This window comes from Hemitrygon akajei, chromosome 3 (genome assembly GCF_048418815.1).
Source record: "Hemitrygon akajei chromosome 3, sHemAka1.3, whole genome shotgun sequence".
NCBI classification, from domain to species: domain Eukaryota; kingdom Metazoa; phylum Chordata; class Chondrichthyes; order Myliobatiformes; family Dasyatidae; genus Hemitrygon; species Hemitrygon akajei.
The window spans coordinates 194,700,859-194,722,937 of record NC_133126.1 but is presented as its reverse complement, the minus strand read 5'-3'; the positions used below and the strand labels follow the sequence as shown (position 1 = coordinate 194,722,937).

The window sequence follows — 22,079 nt, the reverse complement described above, 5'->3', positions numbered from 1 at the left end:
AAGCTTACAAGAGGTTCAAAAAACTAGGTAATGATAGATCTAGAAAATTATAAGGCTAGCAGGAAGGAGCTTAAGAATGAAATTAGGAGAGCCAGAAGGGGCCATGAGAAGTCCCTGGCAAGCAGGATTAAGGAAGACCCCAGGACATTTTACAAGTATGTGAAGAGCAAGAGGATAAGATGTGAGAGAATAGGATCAATCAAGTGTGACCGTGGAAAAGTGTTTATGGAACCTGAGGAGACAGTGGAGGTAATTAATGAATACTTTGCTTCAGTATTCACTACAGAAAAGGACTTAGCAATTGTAGGGATGACTTACAGTGAACTGAAAAGCTTAAGCATATAGACATTATGAAAGAGGATGTGCTGGAGCTTTTAGAAAGCATCAAATTGTTAAGTCATGATGTACCCCAGGCTACTATGGAAGGTGAGGGAAGGAGATTGCTGAGCCTCTGACAATGATCTTTGCATCATCAATGGGAAGGGGAGAGGTTCTGGAGGATTGGAGGGTTGTAGATGTTGCTTCCTTATTCAAGAAAGGGAGTAGAAATAGCCCAGGAAATTATAGACCAGTGAGTCTTAACTCAGTGGTTGGTAAAGTGATGGAGAAGATCCTGAGAGGCAGGATTTATGAACATTTGGAGAGATATAATATGATTAGGAATAGTCAGCATGGCTTTGTCAAAGAAAGGTCGTGCCTTAGGAGCCTGATTGTAATTGTAATTTGTGAGGATGTGACTAAACACATTGTTGAAGGCAGAGCAATAGATGTAGTATATATAGATTTCAGCAAGGCATTTGATAAGGTACCCCATCCAAGGCTTATTGAGAAAGTAAGGAGGCATGGGATCCAAGGGGACCTTGCTTTGTGGATTCAGAATTGGCTTGCCCACAGAAGGTAAAGAGTGGTTGTAGACAGGTCATATTCTGTATGGAGGTTGGTGACCTGTGGTGTGCCTCAGGGATCTGTTCTGATGCCCCTTCTCTTAGTGATTTTTATAAATGACCTGGATGAGGAAGTGGAGGGTTGGTTTAGTAAAGTTACTGATGACACAAATGTTGGAGGTGTTGTGGATAGTGTGGAGGACCGTTAGAGGTTACAGCAGGACATCGATAGGATGCTAAACTGGGCTGAGAAGTGGCAGATGGAGTTCACCTCAGATAAGTGTGAGGTGGTTCATTTTGGTAGGTCAAATATGATTGCAGAATATAGCATTAATGGTAAGACTCTTGGTAGTATGGAGGGTCAGAGGAATCTTGGGGTCTGAGTCCATAGGACACTCAAAGCTGCTGCGCAAGTTGACTCTGTGGTTAAGAAGGCATATGGTGCATTGGCCTTCATCAACCGTGGGATTGAGTTCAAGAACTGAGAGGTAATGCTACAGCTATATAGGACCCTGGTCAGACACCACTTGGAGTACTGTGCTCAGTTCTGGTCACCTCACTACAGGAAGGATATGGAAACTATAGAAGGTATGCAGCGGAGATTTACAAGGATGGTGCCTGGATAGGGGAGTATACCTTACGAAAATTGGTTGAGTGAACTTGGCCTTTTCTCTTTGGAGCGACAGAGGATGAGAGGTGACCTGATAGAGGTGTATAAGATGATGAGAGGCACTGATTGTGTGGATAGTCAGAGGCTTTCTCCGAGGGTTGAAATGGCTAGCACGAGAGGATACAGTTTTAAGGTGCTTGGAAGTAGGTACAGAGAAGATATCAGGGGTAAGTTTTTTTTACACAGACAGTGATGAGTGAGTGGAATGGGCTGCCGGTGACTGTGGTTGAGGCGGATACAATAGAGTCTTTTAAGAGACTCCTGGATAGGTACTTGGAGCTTAGAAACATATACGGCTATGGGTAACCCTAGGTAATTTCTAAAGTAAGTACATGTTTGGCACAGCATTGTGGGCCGAAGGACCTGTATTGTAATGTAGGTTTTCTATGTTTCTCTACATCAACTTTGATTAAGAAATTTACTTTGAACTTTGACTCTAATTGCACAATGAACTCTTTATCTTTCAGTTTACACTGTCAAAGTTCAAAGTAAATCTACTCCAAGCTAAGGCAGAGGATAGAATGGAGGGCGGAGCTTAGGATGATGGCGCCTAACAGCAACTCCTATGCTTGCATCTTCGGAAACAGCTCTTTTTCTATCTTTCATATCTCTATACGCTAAGATGGTAGCGCGATATTAATACGCAGCAGCCTCTCCGGACTCTGGATTGGGGATTGCCAGACGTTATGTGGATTTTCTGGTGTAGTCTGTTTTGTCATGTGCTTTTGTGATATCATTCTGGAGGAACGTTGTCTCATTTTTTAACTGCATTGCATTTGTGGTTTCTAAATGACAATAAACCGAAATTCAATTCAATTCTATTTTTTCCTTTTGAAGACATTGACCCGGAGTTACACACTGACGTAGGTTCTTTGTGGAAATGGGATCCGTTCTCAGGCACTCACAATAGGCCGCTTTTCGGACGCAGCCTGGAAGACTAGCGCACCTTCAGGGTGCCAGATTCTCATGGCTATGGAGGCAGGCAGATTCGAGGTCGGTGCCGCTGCCTGGTGTGTTGTGGGAGTACACAGAAGATAGAAAGCAGTGAGCTGGCTGCTGGTTGTATGCCCAGAGACCCGAGATCTTTGGGCATAGAGCTTGGAAAAAGTGACTCAACAGACTTGTAACACCATAAATTGGTAAGTTGTTTTGTTATGTCTCCCCTCTCGCTGTGAAATGGGGACATATCTTTTTCCCTTATTAGGGGGAGAGAGCCTGTGATATGTTGAATTACCAAGTAGTCTTTGGTGTACTGCAAACCTGTGCCTTTACTGATGCTTTGCTGTACACTTGAGCGCTCAATGGGGGAGGCGCTGATGCTTTTTTGCTGGCTGTCGTCACTTTGCTGCTGCTTGTGCATGGGACGGGGGAGCTGGGGGGGGCTTTGGGGTTCTAACATTTAGCTGTCATTCATTCTTTGGGGCACTCCTCTGTTTTCGTGGATGTTTGCGAAGATAAAGAATTTCAGGATCTATATGGTATACATTTCTCTGACATTAAATGTACCTACTGAAACCCATTGAGATATGTCCCACAGAAGAAGTTCTCAAATGGCAAGCGTAGGGGACCGTGGCTGACAAGGGTTATGAAGGACTGCATAAAAGTCAAGGAAAGGACATGCTACTTAGCGAAAGTGAGTGGAAATTGGAAGAATGAGAAACTTTTAAAATCCAACAAAAGGCAACTGAAAAAGCTATAAGGGAAAAGATGAAATATGAGGGCAATAATATAAAGCAGGATACCAAACATTTTTAAGTTATATAAAGAGTACAGCAGAGATGAAAGTTGATATTGTGCCACTGGAAATGGTATGGTGCTGGTGAGGTATTAATGGTGACAAAGAAATGGCAGATGAACCTAATGGGTTCTTTGCATCTGTCTTCACTGTGGAAGACACCAGCAGTGTGCCAGAGCTCCGTGAGTGTCAGGGGGCAGGGGTGAGTGTCATTGCAATTACAATGGAAAAAGAGCCAGGCAAACTGAAAAGTCTTAAGATAGATAAGTCACCAGGACCAGATGGACTACATCCCAGAGTCCTCAGAGAGGTTGCTGAAAAGATAACGGATGCATTGGTCATGATCTTTCAAGAATCACTTGACTCTGGCATGGTCCTGGAGGATTAGAGTATTGCAAATGTCACTCCACTCTTTATGAAGGGAGGAATTTATAGACCAGTTAGCCTAATCTCAGTGGTTGGGAAAGCATTGGAGTCTATTATTAAGGATGAAGCTTTGGGGTATTTGGAGACTAATGATAAAATAAGTCAAAGTCAGCATGGTTTCTTTGAAGGGAAATCTTGTCTGACAAATCTGTTGATGTTCTTCAAGGAAGTAACAAGCAGGGTGGACAAAGGGAGGTAGTGATGTCATTTACTAAGATTTTCTGAAGGTATTTGATAAGGAGTACACATGAGGCTGCTTAACAAGATAAAATCCAATGGTGTTACAGTAAAGATACTGGCATGGATAGAGGAATGTCTGTCAGGCAGGAGGCAGCGAGTGGGAACAAAAGGGGCCTTTCCTGGTTGGCTGCCGGTGACTAGTGGTAAACACAAAGTACACTGCAGATGCTGGGGTCCAAAGGGTCTCGGCCCGAAACGTTGACTGCTCGTTTCCACGGATGCTGCCCGATCTGATGAGTTCCTCCAGCATGTTGTAGTGACTAGTGGTGTTGCTCAGGGTTCAGTATCGGGACCGCTACTTTTCACATTGTTTGTCAATTATTTGGATTATGGAATTGATGGCTTTGTGGCAAAGTTTATGGATGATACAAAGATTGGTGGAAGGGTAGATAGTGCTGGGGAAGCAATGCGATTGCAGCAAAACTTAGACAAATTGGAAGAATGAGCAAAAAAGTGGCAGATGGAATACAGTGTTGGGAAATCAGAGGTGCAGAGGAACTTATGAGTCCTCGTGAAATAGTCCCAGAAGGTTAATTTACAGCTTGAGTCCGTGGTAAAGAAGGCAAATGCAATGTTGGCATTTACTTCAAGGGGAATAGAATATAAAAACAAGGAGATAATGCTAAGCCTTTTTAAAACATTAGTCAGGCAACATGGAGTATTGTTAAGAATTTTGTGCCGCATATCTCAGAAAGGATGTGCTGTCATTAGAGGAAGTTCACGAGATGATTCCGGGAATGAAGGAGCTAACATATGAGGAGTGCTTGGCAGCTTTGGGCCTGTACTCACTGGAACTTAGAAGAATGCGAAGGGATCTCATTGAAACCTACCAAGTGTTGAAAGGACTAGATAGGGTGGATGTGGAGAAGATGTTTCCTCTGGTGGGGGCATCCAGATCCAGAGGGTACAGCCTCAAAATTGAGGGGCAACCTTTTAGAACAGAAATAAGGAAGGAGGATTTTTTTTTTTAGCTAGACAGTAGTGAATCTGTGGAATGCTCTGTCACAGACTGTGGTGGAGGCCAAGTCTGTGGGTATATTTAGGGCAGATGTTGATAGTTTCCCTGAGCGGTCAGGGCATGAAAGAATATGACGAGAAGGCAGGTGTATGGGGTTGAGTGGAATGCCAGAGCAGACTCGATGGGCTGAATGGCCTAATTCGGCTCCTAGGTCTTATAGTCTTATGGTCTACTACCCTGAGATTTTATTTTCTAGCGGACATTCACTGTAAATCCAAGAAGCATAATAGAATCAACAAAAGACTGCACCTGACAGATGAACAACCAATGTGAAAAAGGCAACAAACTATGCAAACATAAAAGAAAAAAAGAAATAATAATAAATAAAAAAGCAATAAACATCAACAAGGTCAGACGAAGAGTCCTTAAATGTGAGTCCATATTTTGTGGGAACAATTCAGTGATGGAACACGTGAAGTTGAGTGAAGTTATCCTACTGATTCAAGAGCCTGGTGGTTGAGGTGTATTAACTGTTCCTGAACCTGGAGGTAGGAACCCTGAGACTCCTGTACCTTTCTCCTGATAGCAGCAGCAAGAAGGAAGCTTGACCTGGGTGGTGGGGTACCTGATGATGGATGTTGCTTTCCTGCGATAACACTCCCTGTAGAGGTGCTCAATAGTGGAGAGGTCTTTAAAACCTGTGATGGACTTTGACCCACTACTTTTTATAGGATTTCCTGTTCAAGGGCAGTGGTGTTACCATACCAGGCTGAGATACAACCAGACAACATACTCTCCGCTACACGTCTATAGAAGTTTGTCTAAGCTTTAGATGTCCTACTGAATCTTCACAAACTTCTAAGGAAATGGAGGTGATGCCGTGCTTTCTTTATAATTGCATTTACTTGACTCTTGCATCTTATTGTCAAGCTGCAGTGCGCTTTCTCCTTTCCCATCAAGTGGAAGATACAAAAACCTGAAAGCACGTAACACCAGCTCAAGGACAGATTCTACCAGCTATAAAACTACTGGCCAGTTCCCTGGAATGATAAATTGGACTTTTGATCTCACAATCTTCCTTGAATTTTATTGTCTCTGTACCTGGGATTATTGCTGCTTGTCATTTGTACTACCTCAATGTACTTATGTTTGGAATGATCTGAATGGATGGCATGCAAGTTGCTGGTCTCCGCTCTAATCGTTGCAGGACCTCTCTGACTCTCTCTCAATGGAGAGAGAAAGCCTGTCTGAGATACTAAAGAGCTGGGTTATGGACTGTAGTTTTGATGCACTCTGAATCAGGGTCTCTTTGGGGGGCTTCTGCTATTGCTTGCATGATGGGAGAGTGGGGGGAGCAGTGCTTCTGCTGGCACAAGTGGGCAGCAGAGATCATTGTATATGTTGGTACAAACGACACAGGCAGAACAAGGGATAAGGTCCTGCAGAATGAATATAGGGAGTCCTCATCTTCATTCTGAAAAGGACGCCCCTCTATGCTGAGGCTGTGTCCTCTGGTCTTAGACACTCCCACCATAGAAACATCCTCCCCACATCCATTTTATCAAGGCCTTTTACCATTCAATAGGTTTCAATTAGGTCATCCCTTATCCTTCTGAATCCAATGAACATAGGCCCGGAGCAATCAAACGGTCCTTATATGACAGGCTATTTAATCCTGGAATCATTCTCATGAACCTCCTTGCTAGGAATCTCACTACATATTGCCTCTGTTTGTAAACCAAGTATCTCATCTTCAGCACTATCACTCTGGTTCCCATTCCCCTGCCAAATAAGTTTAAACCCACCTGAATAACTCTAGCTCTTGTTCTCTGATCCCTAATCCTGAACATCCTACTATTGGGAACATCCTTCCTGTATCAAATGTATCCTAAACACAAGAAATTCTGCAGATTTTAGAAATCCTGAGCAACACACACAAAATGCTGGAGGAACTCAGCAGGTCAGGCAGCATCTAAAGAGGGGAATAAACAGTCAACCTTCAACTATTTGTGTCAAGACTCTTCTTCAAGATGGGAAAGGGAGAAGAAGCCATAATATGAAGGTAGAAGGACGGGGAGTACAAAATAGCAAGTGCCAGAAGAGACCAAGTGATGGGGAAAGTGGCTGAGGGAGGGAGGAATGAAGTAAGAATCTGGGAAGTGATTAGTAGAAGAGGTAAAGGGCTGAAGAAGAAGGAATGTGATAGGAGAGGACAATGAACCACAGAAAAAGGGGAAGGAGGTTGGGAACCAGAGAAAGATGAGGAGAAAAGAAAGGGTGAGATGATAAACAGAATAGGGAATCGCAAGAGAAAGAAGGAGGTGGGGGAATAATTTCCAATTAGAGAGACTGATGGTCATGCCATTAGACTGAAGGCTACCCTGACAGAATATGAAGTGTTCCTCGTCCAACCTGAGTTTAGCCTCATCAGTAGAGAAGGTCATGGACAGACATATCAAAATGGGAATGGGAAATTGAAATGGGAGGCCACCTGGAGATCCTGCCTTCTGCAGTGGTAAAAGGCAGGATCCTTCCTATTCTGTCTATCCTGACCTGTTCACATTCTGTAAAATTCAATGAGCTCTCTTAGCCCCTTTCATTCTTCTATGCAAATCAACTAAATTGTGATATACTCAGTGGCTACTTTATTAGGTACACCTGTTCTTTGATGCAAATTTCTAATCAGCCAATCATGTGACTGCACCTCAATGCATAAAAACATGGTCAAGAGGTTCAGTTGTTATTCAAACCAAACATCAGAATAGGTAAGAAATGTATTCAAAATGACTTTGACTGTAGAATTGTTGGTGCCAGATGGGGTGGTTTGAGTATCACAGAAACTGCTGATCTCCTGGGATTTTTACACAGTCTCTAAAGTTTACAGAGAATGGTGTGGAAAAATAAAAAACATTTGGCAAGCAGCAGTTCTGTTCATGAGAGGGGTCAAAGGAGAATGGAAAGACTGGTACAGGCTGACAGGAAGGTGATAGTAAGTCAAATAATCACACATTACAACAGTAGTACGCAGAAGAGCATCTCTGAATACGCAAGATGTTGAACCTTGAAGTGGATGGGCTACAGCAACAGAAGACCATGAACATGCACTTAGTGGCCACTTTTTTTTTGGCACAGGAGGTACCTCATGAAGTGGCTACTGAGTATATGAGGTGGACATAATTTATAAAGATCAAGCTCTACTCACGGGAAATGGCTCCAGTCCCTCCTGGATCACAAATCCCTCGATGACGTGTGTCAGGATCTGTGGTTTGACGATGGCCTGGGGTGGCTTGTTGTCGGCTCCCGGCAAGTTAGTCGGGGTGGGAGCGGCTCCGCTGGGTTTCAGCTTGGCAGGCGGGCTGGCGGGGCAGGTGGTGCTGGACAGCTGCAGAGAGTCAGCAGAGGACCTGATGACTGAGGCACTCGCCGGTGTTATGACCGGCGTCCCCACTCGTTCTGCAAGTCAAAGGTGGATGGAGCCATGAAGTCCTCCTTTAATAGGAACTGCATTTATATGGCACCCTTTGGCACCTCTCAGCCGTAAAACAGCAGGGGAATTTGTACACAGCAAGTTCCCACAGCCAGCAATTTACACTCAGTGGCCACTCTATTAGGTACACCTGCTCGTTAATGCAAATATCTGATCGGTCAGTCATGGGGCAGCAACTCAATGCAAAAACATGCAGACATAGTTAAGAGGTTCAGTTGTTGTTCAAACAAAATATTAGAATGGAGAAGAAACATGATCTAAGTGACTTTGACTGTGGAAGGATTGTTGGTGCCAGAAGGGGTGGCTTGAGTATTTCAGCAACTGCTGATCTCCTGGGATTTTCACACACAACTGTCTCTGTCTAGCATTAACAGAGAATGGTGCAGAACAAAAAAATCCAGAGTGACAGTTCTGTGGGGAAAAGTGCCTTGTTAATGAGAGGTCAGAGGAGAATGGCCAAAGTGGTTCAAGCTGACAATAAATCAAATAAACATGCATTACAACAGTGGTGTGAAGAAGAACAACTCTGAACGCACAACATGTAAAACTCTGAAGTGGATGGGCTACAGCAGCAGAAGACCACTCAGAGGCCACTTTATTAGGTACTGGAAGTATGATGACCAATTAATGTTCTGCACTCAGTGACCCTTCAATAAGCATGCGGAGAACTGACCTGAAAAACTGACCCTGTTTCTCTCTCCACAGATACTACCTGACCTGCTGTGTGGATCTGACATTTTCTTCTCGTGTTTATGGTTTCCAGCAACTGCCTTGTCTTTAATCTCAGCAGAGAGAATGATTCCTCCCATCCTGCTCAGGAAATGCATGCTTCACTCCATCAGGAAAGAGGTCATGCAGCATCCATGCCAGGACTCAAAACAGTTACTTCCCATAAGCTGTCAGGCTGATCAATTCCTCCACCCATAAACCCAGCCCACTACCTCTTCTCAACTTATGGACAGAGTCAGCACCTGCACCATCACTTTATGTACTGTACATACAATCAGTCTATGTAATATGTACTTATGCAGTATTTACTGTGTTCCTACAGCTTATAGTGTTTTTTATGCTGCATTGCACCCAGTGAAGCAGCCATTTCCTTCTATGCACTCACGTACTGATGAATGACAATAAACAATCTTGATCATTGAAAAGATTTTCTGGAGGAAATATGAGTCTAATATGAAAACGTAAGAGAGAAAGTTTTAAAGTTAATAATTGTTTTTTTTATGTATGTGGGCGAGAAGTGGGGGTTGATACTTGATGTTTTTTTTGAATGGGTTAGTTCCATGGTTCTGCTTTGTTTCGTGACAGTCTGTAGGGAAGACAAATCTCAGAGTTGTAAACCCCACCCCACTTCAAGGTAGTGCCAGAAGATCTGACTTATCCAGCTGAGTGGGAACAGATGTGATTCATTGTTGAATCTGAGAAGTGGCACCTTGAACAGTGCAACTCTCTGTAGCATCTCTAATTGTCTACAGTGGGGTTCAAACGTACAGCCTTCCAACTCAAGATGTATCCCCCAAAACATAACGTATGATGTAAAATGTAACATACACAGCAAATTTAACTTTAACAGTCTAGGTGAATTCTGCCTAATGAAATTAAGCAGACCCCCAGAATTCAACCTAGTAGACAAAGTCAAAAGAGTTGGGTCCCACAAAACGGCTGAACCTACTCCTGCCTTCATGGGTAGGTGCTGGGGAGGAAGAACAGTCAATGTCAGAGGTCTGGAGGTGGGAGGCTGGCCCCTCCACGAGGGCTGTTCCACTTCCCCTGGAGAGTCCAGGTCCAAATGGGCAGGCTTGAGATGATCCACAGAAACACTGTCCAGGATACCTCCAAAGTCCAGCGTAAAAAACTTATCCCACGCTTTCAACACATGGAACTGGCCATCATAAGGTGGTTGCATGAGATCCCAATGTCCATCATGATACACAAACACATATTTCACCTCCCACAGACCTGGCAACAGCTGTGACCGCCGCAGGCCATTCTGTGCAGTGGGCACCGGAGTGAAGTTTTGCTGTTGCCTATAAAAGCCGACCGATGCTGCAAAGTGGACCCTGAGACCATGGATATTGGGAGAAACTCTCCTGGCACCTGCAGGGGTTGCCCAAAAATGTGTTCCACAGAAGAGGACTGAAAGTCAGCCTTAGGGGCCATCCTCAGGCTCAACATGACCCACAGCAGTCTGTCCACCGAACAACCATCACTGAGACAAGCATAAAGCCGCTTTCATTGAACTGTGGAACTATTTGCACAGACCATTGGCCTGAGGGTAGTCTGGTGCAGTTTGACCCCTAGATCATGGACAACTGCACACCAAAGCTCAGACGTAAACTGCATCCCTTGGATTGAAGCCATATCCCATGGGACGTCAAACTGAGCGATCCACAAGCCAATGAACACTCGGATGGGTGAAATGGACAACAGCGGCGCTGCCTCCAACCAACGTGTGGTTCTATCAGCTATGGTGAGGAGGTGAATACACCTGCATGAGGGGGACAATGTGTCAACCAAATCCAGATTCACATGGCCAAAACACCGCACAGGGACCGCGTAAAGAGCCAAATGAGCCAACCTTTATGTATTGATACATAAAACAAGCATGAGTCCAGTCCCTGACATCATTTATAAGCCCATGCCACACAAACTTCTCTGCCCGCAGTTTCTGCAATGCCCTCCGGCCCAGGTGAGAAAGCCCAGTGACCGCATCAAAAATGTGCTGCCGCCAGCTCACCGGCACAACCGGCCTGGGTCGCCCCAAAGACACATCACAGCAGTGAAACGCCACTGTCACCGAAAGTAATGTCTGCCAATTTCAACCCTGTGTCTGCCTGCATGCTAAGGTCCGAAATCTGGTCTGCTGCTATCTGTGCGTTGTCCACACCCAAATGACAGCACCAGTGAAGGACTAGGAAAGGCTGTCAGCCTCGAGGTTATGCTTCCCCGTGACATGCTGGATGTCCGTGGTGAACTCTCAAATAAAAGAGAGATGGCGCTGCTGTTGAGCAGACCAAGGTTCAGAGACCTTAGCCGTGAAAAGACAGCCCTCTAGGAGAAAATGAAAATGCCACGCTGCCAAATACAGGCCGAGAAGCTCACAGTTGAATGTGCTGTACTCGCACTTGCAGGGGTGAAGCTGACAGCCAAAAAGGCGAGAGGCTGCCAAACGCCATTGACCAATTGCTCATGCACCACGCCGACCGTGCAATCCAACGCGTCCGTGGTAAAAGCGATCAGCGCGTCTGGGAAGGAGTGCACCAGCAGCGTTGCATTAGACAATGTCCGGTTAATGTCTGAGAATGCCTTGGACCTTTCCTATGTCCAGTCCACAACGTGCTTGGCCACTTTGCCCTTAAGGGCCTCACAGAAGAGTGCATGAGCTGAGCTGCTTTGGGGATAAAATGGTTCACCATGCCCAAAAACTTCTGCAGGGCCTTGACAGTGACTGCCCGAGGGAAGCACTTAACAGCCTCATCTTTAGCTGGCAGGGGAACTGCCCCTGCTGTATTCACACGGTGTCCGAGAAAATTGACCACGGACAGTCCAAACTGGCACTTCACCTGGTTGACGATAAGACTGTCCTGACTAAGGTGTTTGAAAAGGGCTCTCAAGCGTAAGAAACATTCGTCCTTAGAAGAGCTGGCTACCAAAATGTCAACTACGTAAACAGGTATGGTAAATCACTGAGAACACTGTCCATGAGACATTGAAAGGTCTGTGCCGTGTTCTTCAGCCCGAACGGTATCCAAAGGAACTCAAACAGACTAAATGGTGGAATAACAGCGGTGTTAGGAATGTCACTTGGGTGGACAAAGGATAGAGACCTGGTGATAACTGCGAATGAGGTCCACCTTCGAGAAAAAATTTTCCCTACCAGGCAGGCAGAGGAATCCTGGATGTGCGGGATCGGGTGTCAGTCAGGGGTTGTGGCGTCATTGAGGCGGTGGTACTCAGCACATGGAGACCACCCACCCCACCTTCCCCCACCTGGTTTTCGCACATAAGCCCATGGACTGCTGGACCACCTGATGATGCCCAGGTGCTCCATGGCGTCAAATTCAGCCTTAGTGATGGCTAGCTTCTCTGGGTCGAGGCACCTGGCACGGGTGTAAACGGGTAGGTTGGTGGTGAAGATGTGCTGTTCCACCCTGTGTTTAGTGATGGAGGAGGAGAAGGTGGGCTCGGTCAGGTCCGGGAACTCAGAGAGGAGGTGGAGGAAGTCGTTGGAGGTGGAAAGGGAGCTGGACAACTTTGAAGTGCCGGTGACGCTGCGTGTGCCGGAGAGGGAGTAGGAAGTGTCTGCATTGACAAAGCACTGGCTCTGGACATCAGCGGGAAGGCTGTTGGTGCAGAGGAAGTCAACCCCCGGCAAGGTGTAGACATTGCCGCCAACTCAAAATTCCAGCAGAACTTCTGCCCGCCAAAGCACAACACCATCTCACACTTACTAAAAGTCTGGATGGCGTTGCTGAGTGCCGCCTTGAGAGACAGTCCATACTCCTCAGTTCCTAAGTCCAATTTAGACGCGGGCAGGATGCTCACCTGAGCATCCATGTCACAGAAGAAACAGCACCCAGACTGTCTGTAATGAACAACAAACTGCCTGACCTGCCGACGCCCACAGCAGCTAACAGGCGCTGGCCATTCTGTTTCCCAACTCCTTGAACACACAGGGTGGGCAGCACTTCTTAGCTCTCAGCCCAAACCTCAAGTGGTAGAAACACAGGGGAGGAGACCATTGTTGAGCCCCAATGATTCTCTCATGTTTAGGTGGCGGCGAGGCGGTGAAGTTGTCCAGCCACATGGTCACACAGGCCATCTTGGTGACAGAATATACCTGTCAGCCTCTCTCGCTAGAACCTAGAGGTCTTTCAGGGGACAGGCAGCCAGAGCTGACTGCACCTCGCCTGGTAGTTGTTGCAGGATAAGCTCTCTGAAGATGAAACAGGCTGATGTCTGCCAAGAAGGGACTACATGTGGTCCATCAGCTCCAACGGCTTGGAGTCGCCTAAGCCGGGCAGTGAGAGGAGCCGACAGGTGTGCTCAGACCCGTAAGTTCGGAAGTCTCTAGAAGGAGTTGCTTAAGGGTCTCGTACCTGCCGACTTCCAGGGAGTGCTGTAGGAAGCTCATCACTCTGGTCACCACAGAACTGTCTAACGCTGTGACACATAGTAGTATTTCCTCTCATCTTGCAAGATTCCCCATACTGCGAACTAGGCCTCTACCTAAGCAAACCAAACTGCGGCATGTTTCTGCCAGAAGTCAGGGAGCTTGAGAGCAATGGCATCTGCAGTCCTGATTGTGAAACAAGTGAAATCACTCCAGAATCGTCCAGAGGAATGTTGGTGTCACCAGTGTAGGAGTGTCAACAAAAATCAACAAGAGTGTAACTACTTCTAACATACAGTTTATTCCCCTGTCAACAAATGGCGACATTGTCTATATTTATAGAAGAAGTAATAATGTACAACGTAACACATACCATACACGGCAAACTTAACCCTTAACAGTCTGGGTGAATTCTGCCTCATGAAATTCAGCATTTCCTGATGTTTACCCGTGAACTGATAACAACACAGTGAATGATGGGGCACTAAGTGCGTGGTAGAACAAAGGGATCTGGGAATACAGATAAAGAATCCCTTGATAGTGGCAAGGGTTGTAAAGAGAGCTTTTTACACATTGGTGTTTTAAGAGTGTTGGCGAGAAAGAACCCAGACTACAAATCATTTGGATAAATCAAGGGCAGTGGAAGTAGTCAAACCAATTGTCTTTATCCTTGCTTGGTGCTTGAAGATGAAGGCGGCTGATTTGTGGGACTATCCTTACAGCCGTCCCATTTTGTGAACACTTTGATGAACTGTTTCTTGCTCCGGGATAACTTAATCAGAGTAATTGTATGTGGACAGAAGGAGTTTCAGCTAATGACCAGCTAAACCTCAGACCATTCTCAGGCAAGTAGTTATGTATCATGTAAATTGGCAGGCTTGCAGGAGGAGGCTCAGTGCCTGGGTCACCTGGTTTGACTGGTTTGAATGAGTCAAAGTTGAAAAGAACAAAGGCATGAGACAGGTTAGATACCGTACAATCCTGGCCATTGCCCTGGACCAGAGCCAATAAGAAGGTGACCCAGGTAGGTCAGGGGTGAGGAACACGATAAGAGTTAAGAGCTTCAAATGCAACTCTCCAGAGACCAACCATCGCAATGTGGAGGACCCCATGGACACATGGAAATCAGAGTAGGACCACAAGGAACATATGGCCACCATAGACTCCTTCCCCGGGTAATACTTTTTGTCTTTATTGACTATTCATGGAGGGTCAGGGAATCCTAGTAGGTCTGTACACAGGTACTCAGTTGTGTAAATTAACGTGCTCTTCATTTGAGATAGTAAAGGTCCTTGTAGGTAAAAAACAGATACTCATTGTGCCTCTCTGATCATTATTACTAAGGGGTTAATCCTTGTAACAAGAGTATTGAGCACAAGGATTGGGATGTTATGGCAAAAGAAGGCAGAGCAACATGATGCTGACACTAAACCACGACTCCTTTGCTTGCATCTTTGGAAACAGCTCTATTTCCATCTTTAATATCTTTATTTTTCCCTTTCAGGGCTCTTTTGAAGACCCTGACCTGGAGTTACATGCTGACTATGGTTCTTTGCAGGAATGGGACCCGCTCTCGGGCTTTCATAACTGGCCGTTGTTCGGAACACCAAGGGTTCGGACTGAGAGTCCAGCTCAGCTTTGGAGGCCTAGGATCTCAGGGCTCCAGAGACGGGTGGATCAAAGGTTGGTGTCACAACAAGAGACCCATGTGTCATCAGGGGAGTTGGAATATCTACGGCTGTGTGCCTAGATCTTTGGGCAGAGAGCTCAATAAAAGCAACGTAATGGACTTTTAACATCATAAACCAGCGAGTTGTTAGCTCTGTCTCCCCTCTCGCTGTGAAAACAGAGACATCTCTTTTTCCCTTATTAGGGAGAGAGAGAGCCTGTGGTATGTCGAATACCGGGTGAAACGCTAAGTCTTTGAGGTAACTGCAAGTTTGTGTCTTTGTCGTTGCCTTGCTCATGCTTGAGTGCTCAGTGTTGAGTGCTGATGATTCTTGTTTGCTGGTGGGGGGAGGGGAGTTGATTTAAGGTTGAGAACATATATCAAGACTTTTACAGGATTTTGATCCTTTCCTCCTGCAGACACAGCTCAAGCCACTAAGTTCCTCCAGCAGATCTATTAAACAGATGATCTGGCTATTGTGGGATCCTGCTGTGTGGTTGCAGCATTTCTGCAGTGCCTAAAACTACGAAGTTATAATATAGCACTTTATACATCCTGGGGCTTGGAGTTCCATAGATACAACCTGTTCTTTCAAGGGGACAATTTTTCACTTGCTTTTATAAGAATGCAAGAATTTGGCAGATCGTGTATCTGAACTTCACAGCAGAATCAAGGATCAACCTAATTCACCATACATATTTATATTCATTAGGAATATGTTGTGTTGTGCTAGTCAGGGAGCAAAATGCAACCAAAAGCATTCATTTCCAAAGGATTAGAACATACTGTAAAAGAAAGGACGTATGAGGAGTGCTTGATGGCTCTGGGTCTCAACTCACTGGAGTTTTTAAGAATGAGAGGAGATCTCATTGAAACATAACAAATATTGAAAGACACAGATAGAATGGATATGGAGAGGTTATGAGAAATTTCTTTATCTAAAGAGTGCTGAATCTGTGGAATTCACTGCAGCAAACAGCTGTGGAGGCCAAGTCATTCGATATATTTTAAGTGGAGGTTGATAGGCTCTTGATTAGTAAGGGTGTCAAAAGTTATGGAGTGAAGGCAGGAGAATGGAGTACAGAGAATGAAATCAATCATGTCGGAATGGTGGAGCAGTCTCAATGATCGAAATGGCCCAATTCTGTTCATATGTCTTATGGTTTAACATAATTCTTAATTATAAAGAATTAAGGTTAAAGTATTGATAGGGATTAAAATGTGCATAAATACATAAATACCAGCATGTACTTACAATGTAAGCAGTTTTATAAAAATTGGTTTAAAGTGTTTGTAGTGTAGTACAGTAACTGAGGTAACAGATAGAGGGGTGCGGGGGAGTAGAATGATTGAACTGACTGAAGAAACTTTTAATATGGTGTGACATTTTTGTTTCATTACCGCTATATAACTTTCCAGAAGGGAGATTTAGGAAAAGGTAGTTTGCAGGCATTAGTGCTCCTCTACACCTAATCCCCATAGAACCCAAAATCCTATTGAACTGAGTGTTGAATATATTCCTTCACTGAGCATCCTCAGTCCCACAGTGTGAAGAATAACAGATATACAACCCTCCGAGTCATCTGAACTCACCTCAGTCTGCCAGTTCAATACAATTTCCTTAAATAACCCTGACCACCCTTTTTCCACCCACCACAAAGGCTCTAACTGGTTTAAATAATCACCAATCCTGTGCTAGCTTTGACACACATGAAGAGGGATCACCAGCAGGAATACAAAAAATCATTTCATGCTGGGATCCTTAGCTGGGGGGGAGGCAGAGTAAACCTTCTGTTACATAAAACAGTACAGCCCTTATGGCCCATGATGTGCCAACCTTTTAAGCAACTCCAAGATAAATCTAACCCTTCTCTCCTACATAGCCTTCCATTTTTCTTTTATCCACGTACCTATCTAATGTTTCTTACATATCTGCCTCTGCCACCGCCCCTCACAATGTGTCCCATGCACTTACCATTCTCTATGTAAAGAGTGTACCCCTGATTACTTCCCCCCTCCCCATACTTTCCTCCATTCACTTTAAAATTATACCCCCTTGTATTTGTCATTTCCTTCTTTGGGAATAGGTCTCCGGCTGTCCAATCTATCTGTGCCTCTTATCATCTTCTACATCTCTATCAAGTCACCTTTCATCCTTCTTTACTCCAAAGAGATAGATCCTAGATCTAAACCTTTCCTCATAAGACATGCTCTCTCGTCCAGGCAGTGTCCTGGTAAATCTCCTCAGCACCCTCTCTAAAGCTTCCATACTTTTCCCATATTGAGGTGACCAGAACTGAACACAATATTCCAAGAGTTGTCTAACCAAAGTTATTATACAGCTGCTACATTACCTTGATACTTTGGAACTCAATCACCCAACTAAAGAAGGCCAGCACAACATACACCTTCTCAAAAACCCTATCAACTTGCACAGCAACTTTGAGGGATTTTGAGGGACTTTGCTCTACAATCCGGGCAGCATCTTGGTGAATCTCCTCTGCACCCTCATTAAAGCTTCCACAGCCTTCCTATAATGAGGTGACCAGAACGGAACACGACATCCAGGGCAGTACTAAGCCCTGTTTCTATTGAGCTATTTAGTAGCTTCCCTTGCCAAACCATTTTCTCATGTTTGCATTTATTCTCTTGACTAGGTGCCTGACCTTGGCAAACGTCCTCGGCTGTCTGTGCTTCCCCTTCAGCTGCCGAGATGGAGGATTCAGAGTGGGAGGTGGGTGGCGAGGAAGCTCTCTGCACCGCGAAGCACTCGTCCTGCTCCTCCCTCATCTCCTGGTCGCAGGTGTCTTCTACCGAGCACACCTGATGGAGGCACAAGGACTCACTGTTAAAGCACAGGACCCAATGCGGAAAGGTCCTGTCTCTAGTAACACCTGAAACAGGCAGAGCTCAGTTATCACAGACCACTCCACATGGCATGTGCACGGTCTCACATACAATCTAACCCTTTGACAGGCACTGAAAGGAGATGTCAGCAAACAGGTAACAACATCAAGAATACTCAGTATAATAATAATCAGTACATACTTCTCAAAATTACTGTTCCACTTCTTTTTATTGTTCCCGTTCTTAGTTCCAAGTGACCTTCACTACCATATATTTTGAAGTCTAACTCCTTAAAGCCCTCATCATAATCTTAGATCTGTGAATACAAGTTTGCTTAGTGTTCCTAGAGGCAGTCATGTAAGAACTGGTGAAGTGCCCCTTTGTTCTTATGCACCAAAAACCTGGAATTCTCTACCAATTGAGAGACTTCAGACTAGTACTACGGATAATGGCTGTGATCACCAATCTTGTAAAGACACTGCCCAGAAGAATGCAATGGCAAACCACTTCTGTTGAAAAATTTGCCAAGGAAAATCATGATCATGAGACCAGGACCACCCATGTCATACAACACGGCACGATGTTGATGACAAGTACCATGGAACGTTTCAAAACACTTCTGAAAACCTACTTTTTAAAATTTGGCCCACTTATAGGATTACTTAATGCCTGTTGATGTTGATACATTTATATAATTTGGTATATTCAATTACATTTTATTCTATATAATATTGTCTTATGATTTTTAATTTTGTCACATATTTTTATGACTATATTGATTAATCTTTACAATTTATGTAAAGCACTTTAAGCTTGCATCTTACTGTATGAAAGGTGCTATATAAATCAAGTTATTATTACTATTATTGTTATTAAGTAGTGTAGCAGTTAGCTCATTGTTTTACAGCACCAATGCTAAATGATTGGGGTCCAATTCCTGTGAAGATTTTGTACATTCTCCCCATATCTAAGTGAGTTTCCACAGGATGATCTGGTTTCCCCCACATTCCAAAGACGTACATGTGAGGGCTAGTGAGTCATGGGCATGCTGTGTTGGTGCCAGAAACATGGTGACACTTACGGGCTACCCCCAGCTCATTCTCAGACTGTGTTGGTGTTGACACAAATGACACATTTCACTAATGTTCCAATGTACATGTGAGAAATAATGCTAATCTTTAATATATTTTCTCTTTTATCTTTTAAGCTTAATAAAGCTCAGGTCAGGCCACATCTGAAGTATGGCATTCAGTTCCAGTCACCCCCATTATAGGGAGAATGTGGAGACTTTGTACAGAAGAAACTTACCAGGATGCTGCCTGGGTTTCCTGAGAGCCACTGGGCACAGTGATGATCTAGAGTGGTTATAAGGAGATAAGCTACAAGGAGAGGTTGGGCAAATTTGGGTTGTTTTCACTGGAATAGCTAAGGCTGAGGGGAGATCTGATAGAAGTTCATAAGATTATGAAAGGTATAGATAAAGTAGACAGCTGGTATCTTCCTCCTGGATTTGAAATTACTTATATTAGAGGGCATGCACTTAAGTGAGAGGAGGAAAAGTTCAAAGGAGATGTACAGGATAAGTATTTTTTTTTACACAGAAAGTGGTGCAGGCCTGGAAAGCACTGGCAGGGGTGGTGGTGAAGGCAGATACGACATAAGTGTTTGAGAGGCTCTTAGATGGGCACATGAATGTGCAGGAAATAAGATATGGAGAGGTATGGAATTAGTTTAGTTAAGCATTTGATTACTGTGCTATACTGTTCTATTTTCTATGTTCTGTGACCACCCTAGACTAGGGTTCCCAATCTTTTTTATACCATGAACCAATACCATTAAGCAATGGATCCATGGACCCGAGGTTGGGAACTCCTACTCTAAAATCTGTTAGGACATTGAGCACAAGAGTCAAGAAATCATGTTGCAACTGTATAAAGGTTTCATTATTCTATATTTGGAATATCCTGTACAGTTCTGGTCACCCCACTACAGGAAGAATGTGGGAGCTTTGCAGAGCTGATAGGATGCTACCTGGGTTGGAGGGTATGAACATTAAAGAGAGTTTGGAAAAATTTGATTGATTTATCTGGAGCTTTGGTGACCTGATAGAAGTTTATAAAATTGAGAGGCATGCACAAGTCAGGTGTTCAGTCTTGTCAAATACAAGAGGGTTTAGGTCTAAGGTGAGAAGAGTCAGAAAATTTAAGAGATTGGTGAGGTAAGTTATTTTTACTTGGAGAGTGTGGTTGCCTAGAATGTGCTGCCAGGGGAAGTGGTGGAAGCAGATGCATAAGCAAAGATTAAGAGACATCTAGACAGGCACATGAACAGGAAGGGGATGGAAGAGTATGAACTATGATGGAGGATGAGATTAGTTACACTTGGAGGCCATTTTATTAGGTATATCCGTACACCTGCTCATTAATGCAAATCAGTCAATCATGTGGCAGCAACTCAACACATAAAAGGATGCAGACATGGTCAAGAGGTTCAGTTGTTGTTCAGACTGAACATCAGAATGGGGAAGAAATGTGATTTAAGTGACTTTGACTGTGAAATGATAGTCAGTGCCAGATGGGTTGCTTAGAGTATCTCAGAAACTGCTGAACTCCTTGGATTTTCACACACAACAATCTCAAGAGTTTACAGAGTATGGTGCAAAAAACAAAAAAACAATTCCAGTGAGCAGAAGTTATGTGGTTAAAAATGTCTTATTAATGAGAGAGGTCAGAGGAAAATGGCCAGAATGGTTCAAGCTGTTAGGAATGCAGCAGTAACTCAAATAAACATACATTACAACAGTGGTGTGCAGAAGAGCATCTCTGAATGCTCAACACATCAAACCTTAAAGTGGATAGGCTAGAGCAGCAGAAGACCATGAAGCTAATAAAGGTTCAGGAGACACCTAATAAAGTGGCCATTGAGTGTAGTCTATCAGAGCTGAAAATTTTTTAAATATTGATGTTATTTTAACTTGGAGAGTAGTGGGAGCCTGGAACATACTGCTAGGGGATGTAGTGGAAGCAGATGCAATGGCAACCTTTAAGAAGCATTTAGACAGACACTGAACAGGAAGAGAGTGGAGGGATTTGGACCAGGATGGAGGAATATAGATGAGGTTAGTTGGACTCATTGAACTATGCAGCATGAAAACAAGACCCGTCAGCCCAAATGGTCTATGCCAACCAAGAATTTAGTCCCACATGTCCACTTATGGTCCACAGCTTTCTTAGTCTTTCCAATGTATGTACCTGTCCAAATGATTTTAAAAGTTGTTATTGTACCTACATCAAGTAATGTCTAATACCAGAGGGCATGGCATTTAAAGTGAGAGGAATAAGTTTAAAAGTGATGTGCAGGACAAGTTAAACAGAGTGATGGGTGCCTGGAACGTGCTGCCAGGGGTGATGGTGAAGTCAAGTACAATAGAGGTGTTTAAGGATCTCTTAGGTATGCACATGGATGTGCAGTGAATGGAGAGATATGGACATGGTGTGAGCGGAAAGAATTAGGTTAGTTGGACCTTTAATCTATTTTAATTAGTTTGGCACGACACCATGGGGCAAAGGGCCTGTTCCTGTCCTATATTATTGGTACCTGGTTCAACCACTTCCCCTGGCAGGTTGTTTCATATGAGCATCACTGTGTAAAAAAAGTTGTCCCTCAAGTGTTTATTAAATATTTCCCCTCTTACGTTCAATCTACAATACCATGCAAAAGTCTTAGGTATGTATATATAATTAGAGTACCTAAGACTTTTGCACAGTACTTTTATGTATCGCACTGCTGCCAAGAAAAAAACATATTTCATGACATATGTGAGTGATGATAAACCTGATTCTGATATGGGTCTCTATCGTGGACTGACAGTGGGAAGAAGCAGGGAGAGGGGAATCATGGCTGGGAAAGAGGGAAGGGACAGGGAGGGACTGGAAATCCAAAGAGACATGATCTATATGATCAATAAACCAATTGTTTGGAATCAAATGACATTGACTGGTGTCTCAGTGCTGAGTGTGTCTGCACCCACCCCATCTTCCCCAA

The 22,079-nt window shown here is 44.2% G+C and overlaps 1 protein-coding gene across 2 annotated transcripts in view; it reads right to left on the bottom strand.

Moving 5' to 3' along the window:
• LOC140725772 (polyhomeotic-like protein 3) overlaps positions 1–22,079 on the bottom strand; it is a 163,520-nt gene that overhangs the window by 43,869 nt on the left and 97,572 nt on the right. For both annotated transcript variants that reach the window (XM_073041658.1, XM_073041659.1), the window contains exons 10-11: positions 17,855–18,011; positions 8,116–8,366 (exon numbers count right to left, since the gene is read on the bottom strand). In XM_073041658.1, the coding sequence (XP_072897759.1) occupies positions 8,116–8,366; positions 17,855–18,011 (408 nt within the window). The remainder of the gene's footprint in view (positions 1–8,115; positions 8,367–17,854; positions 18,012–22,079) is intronic.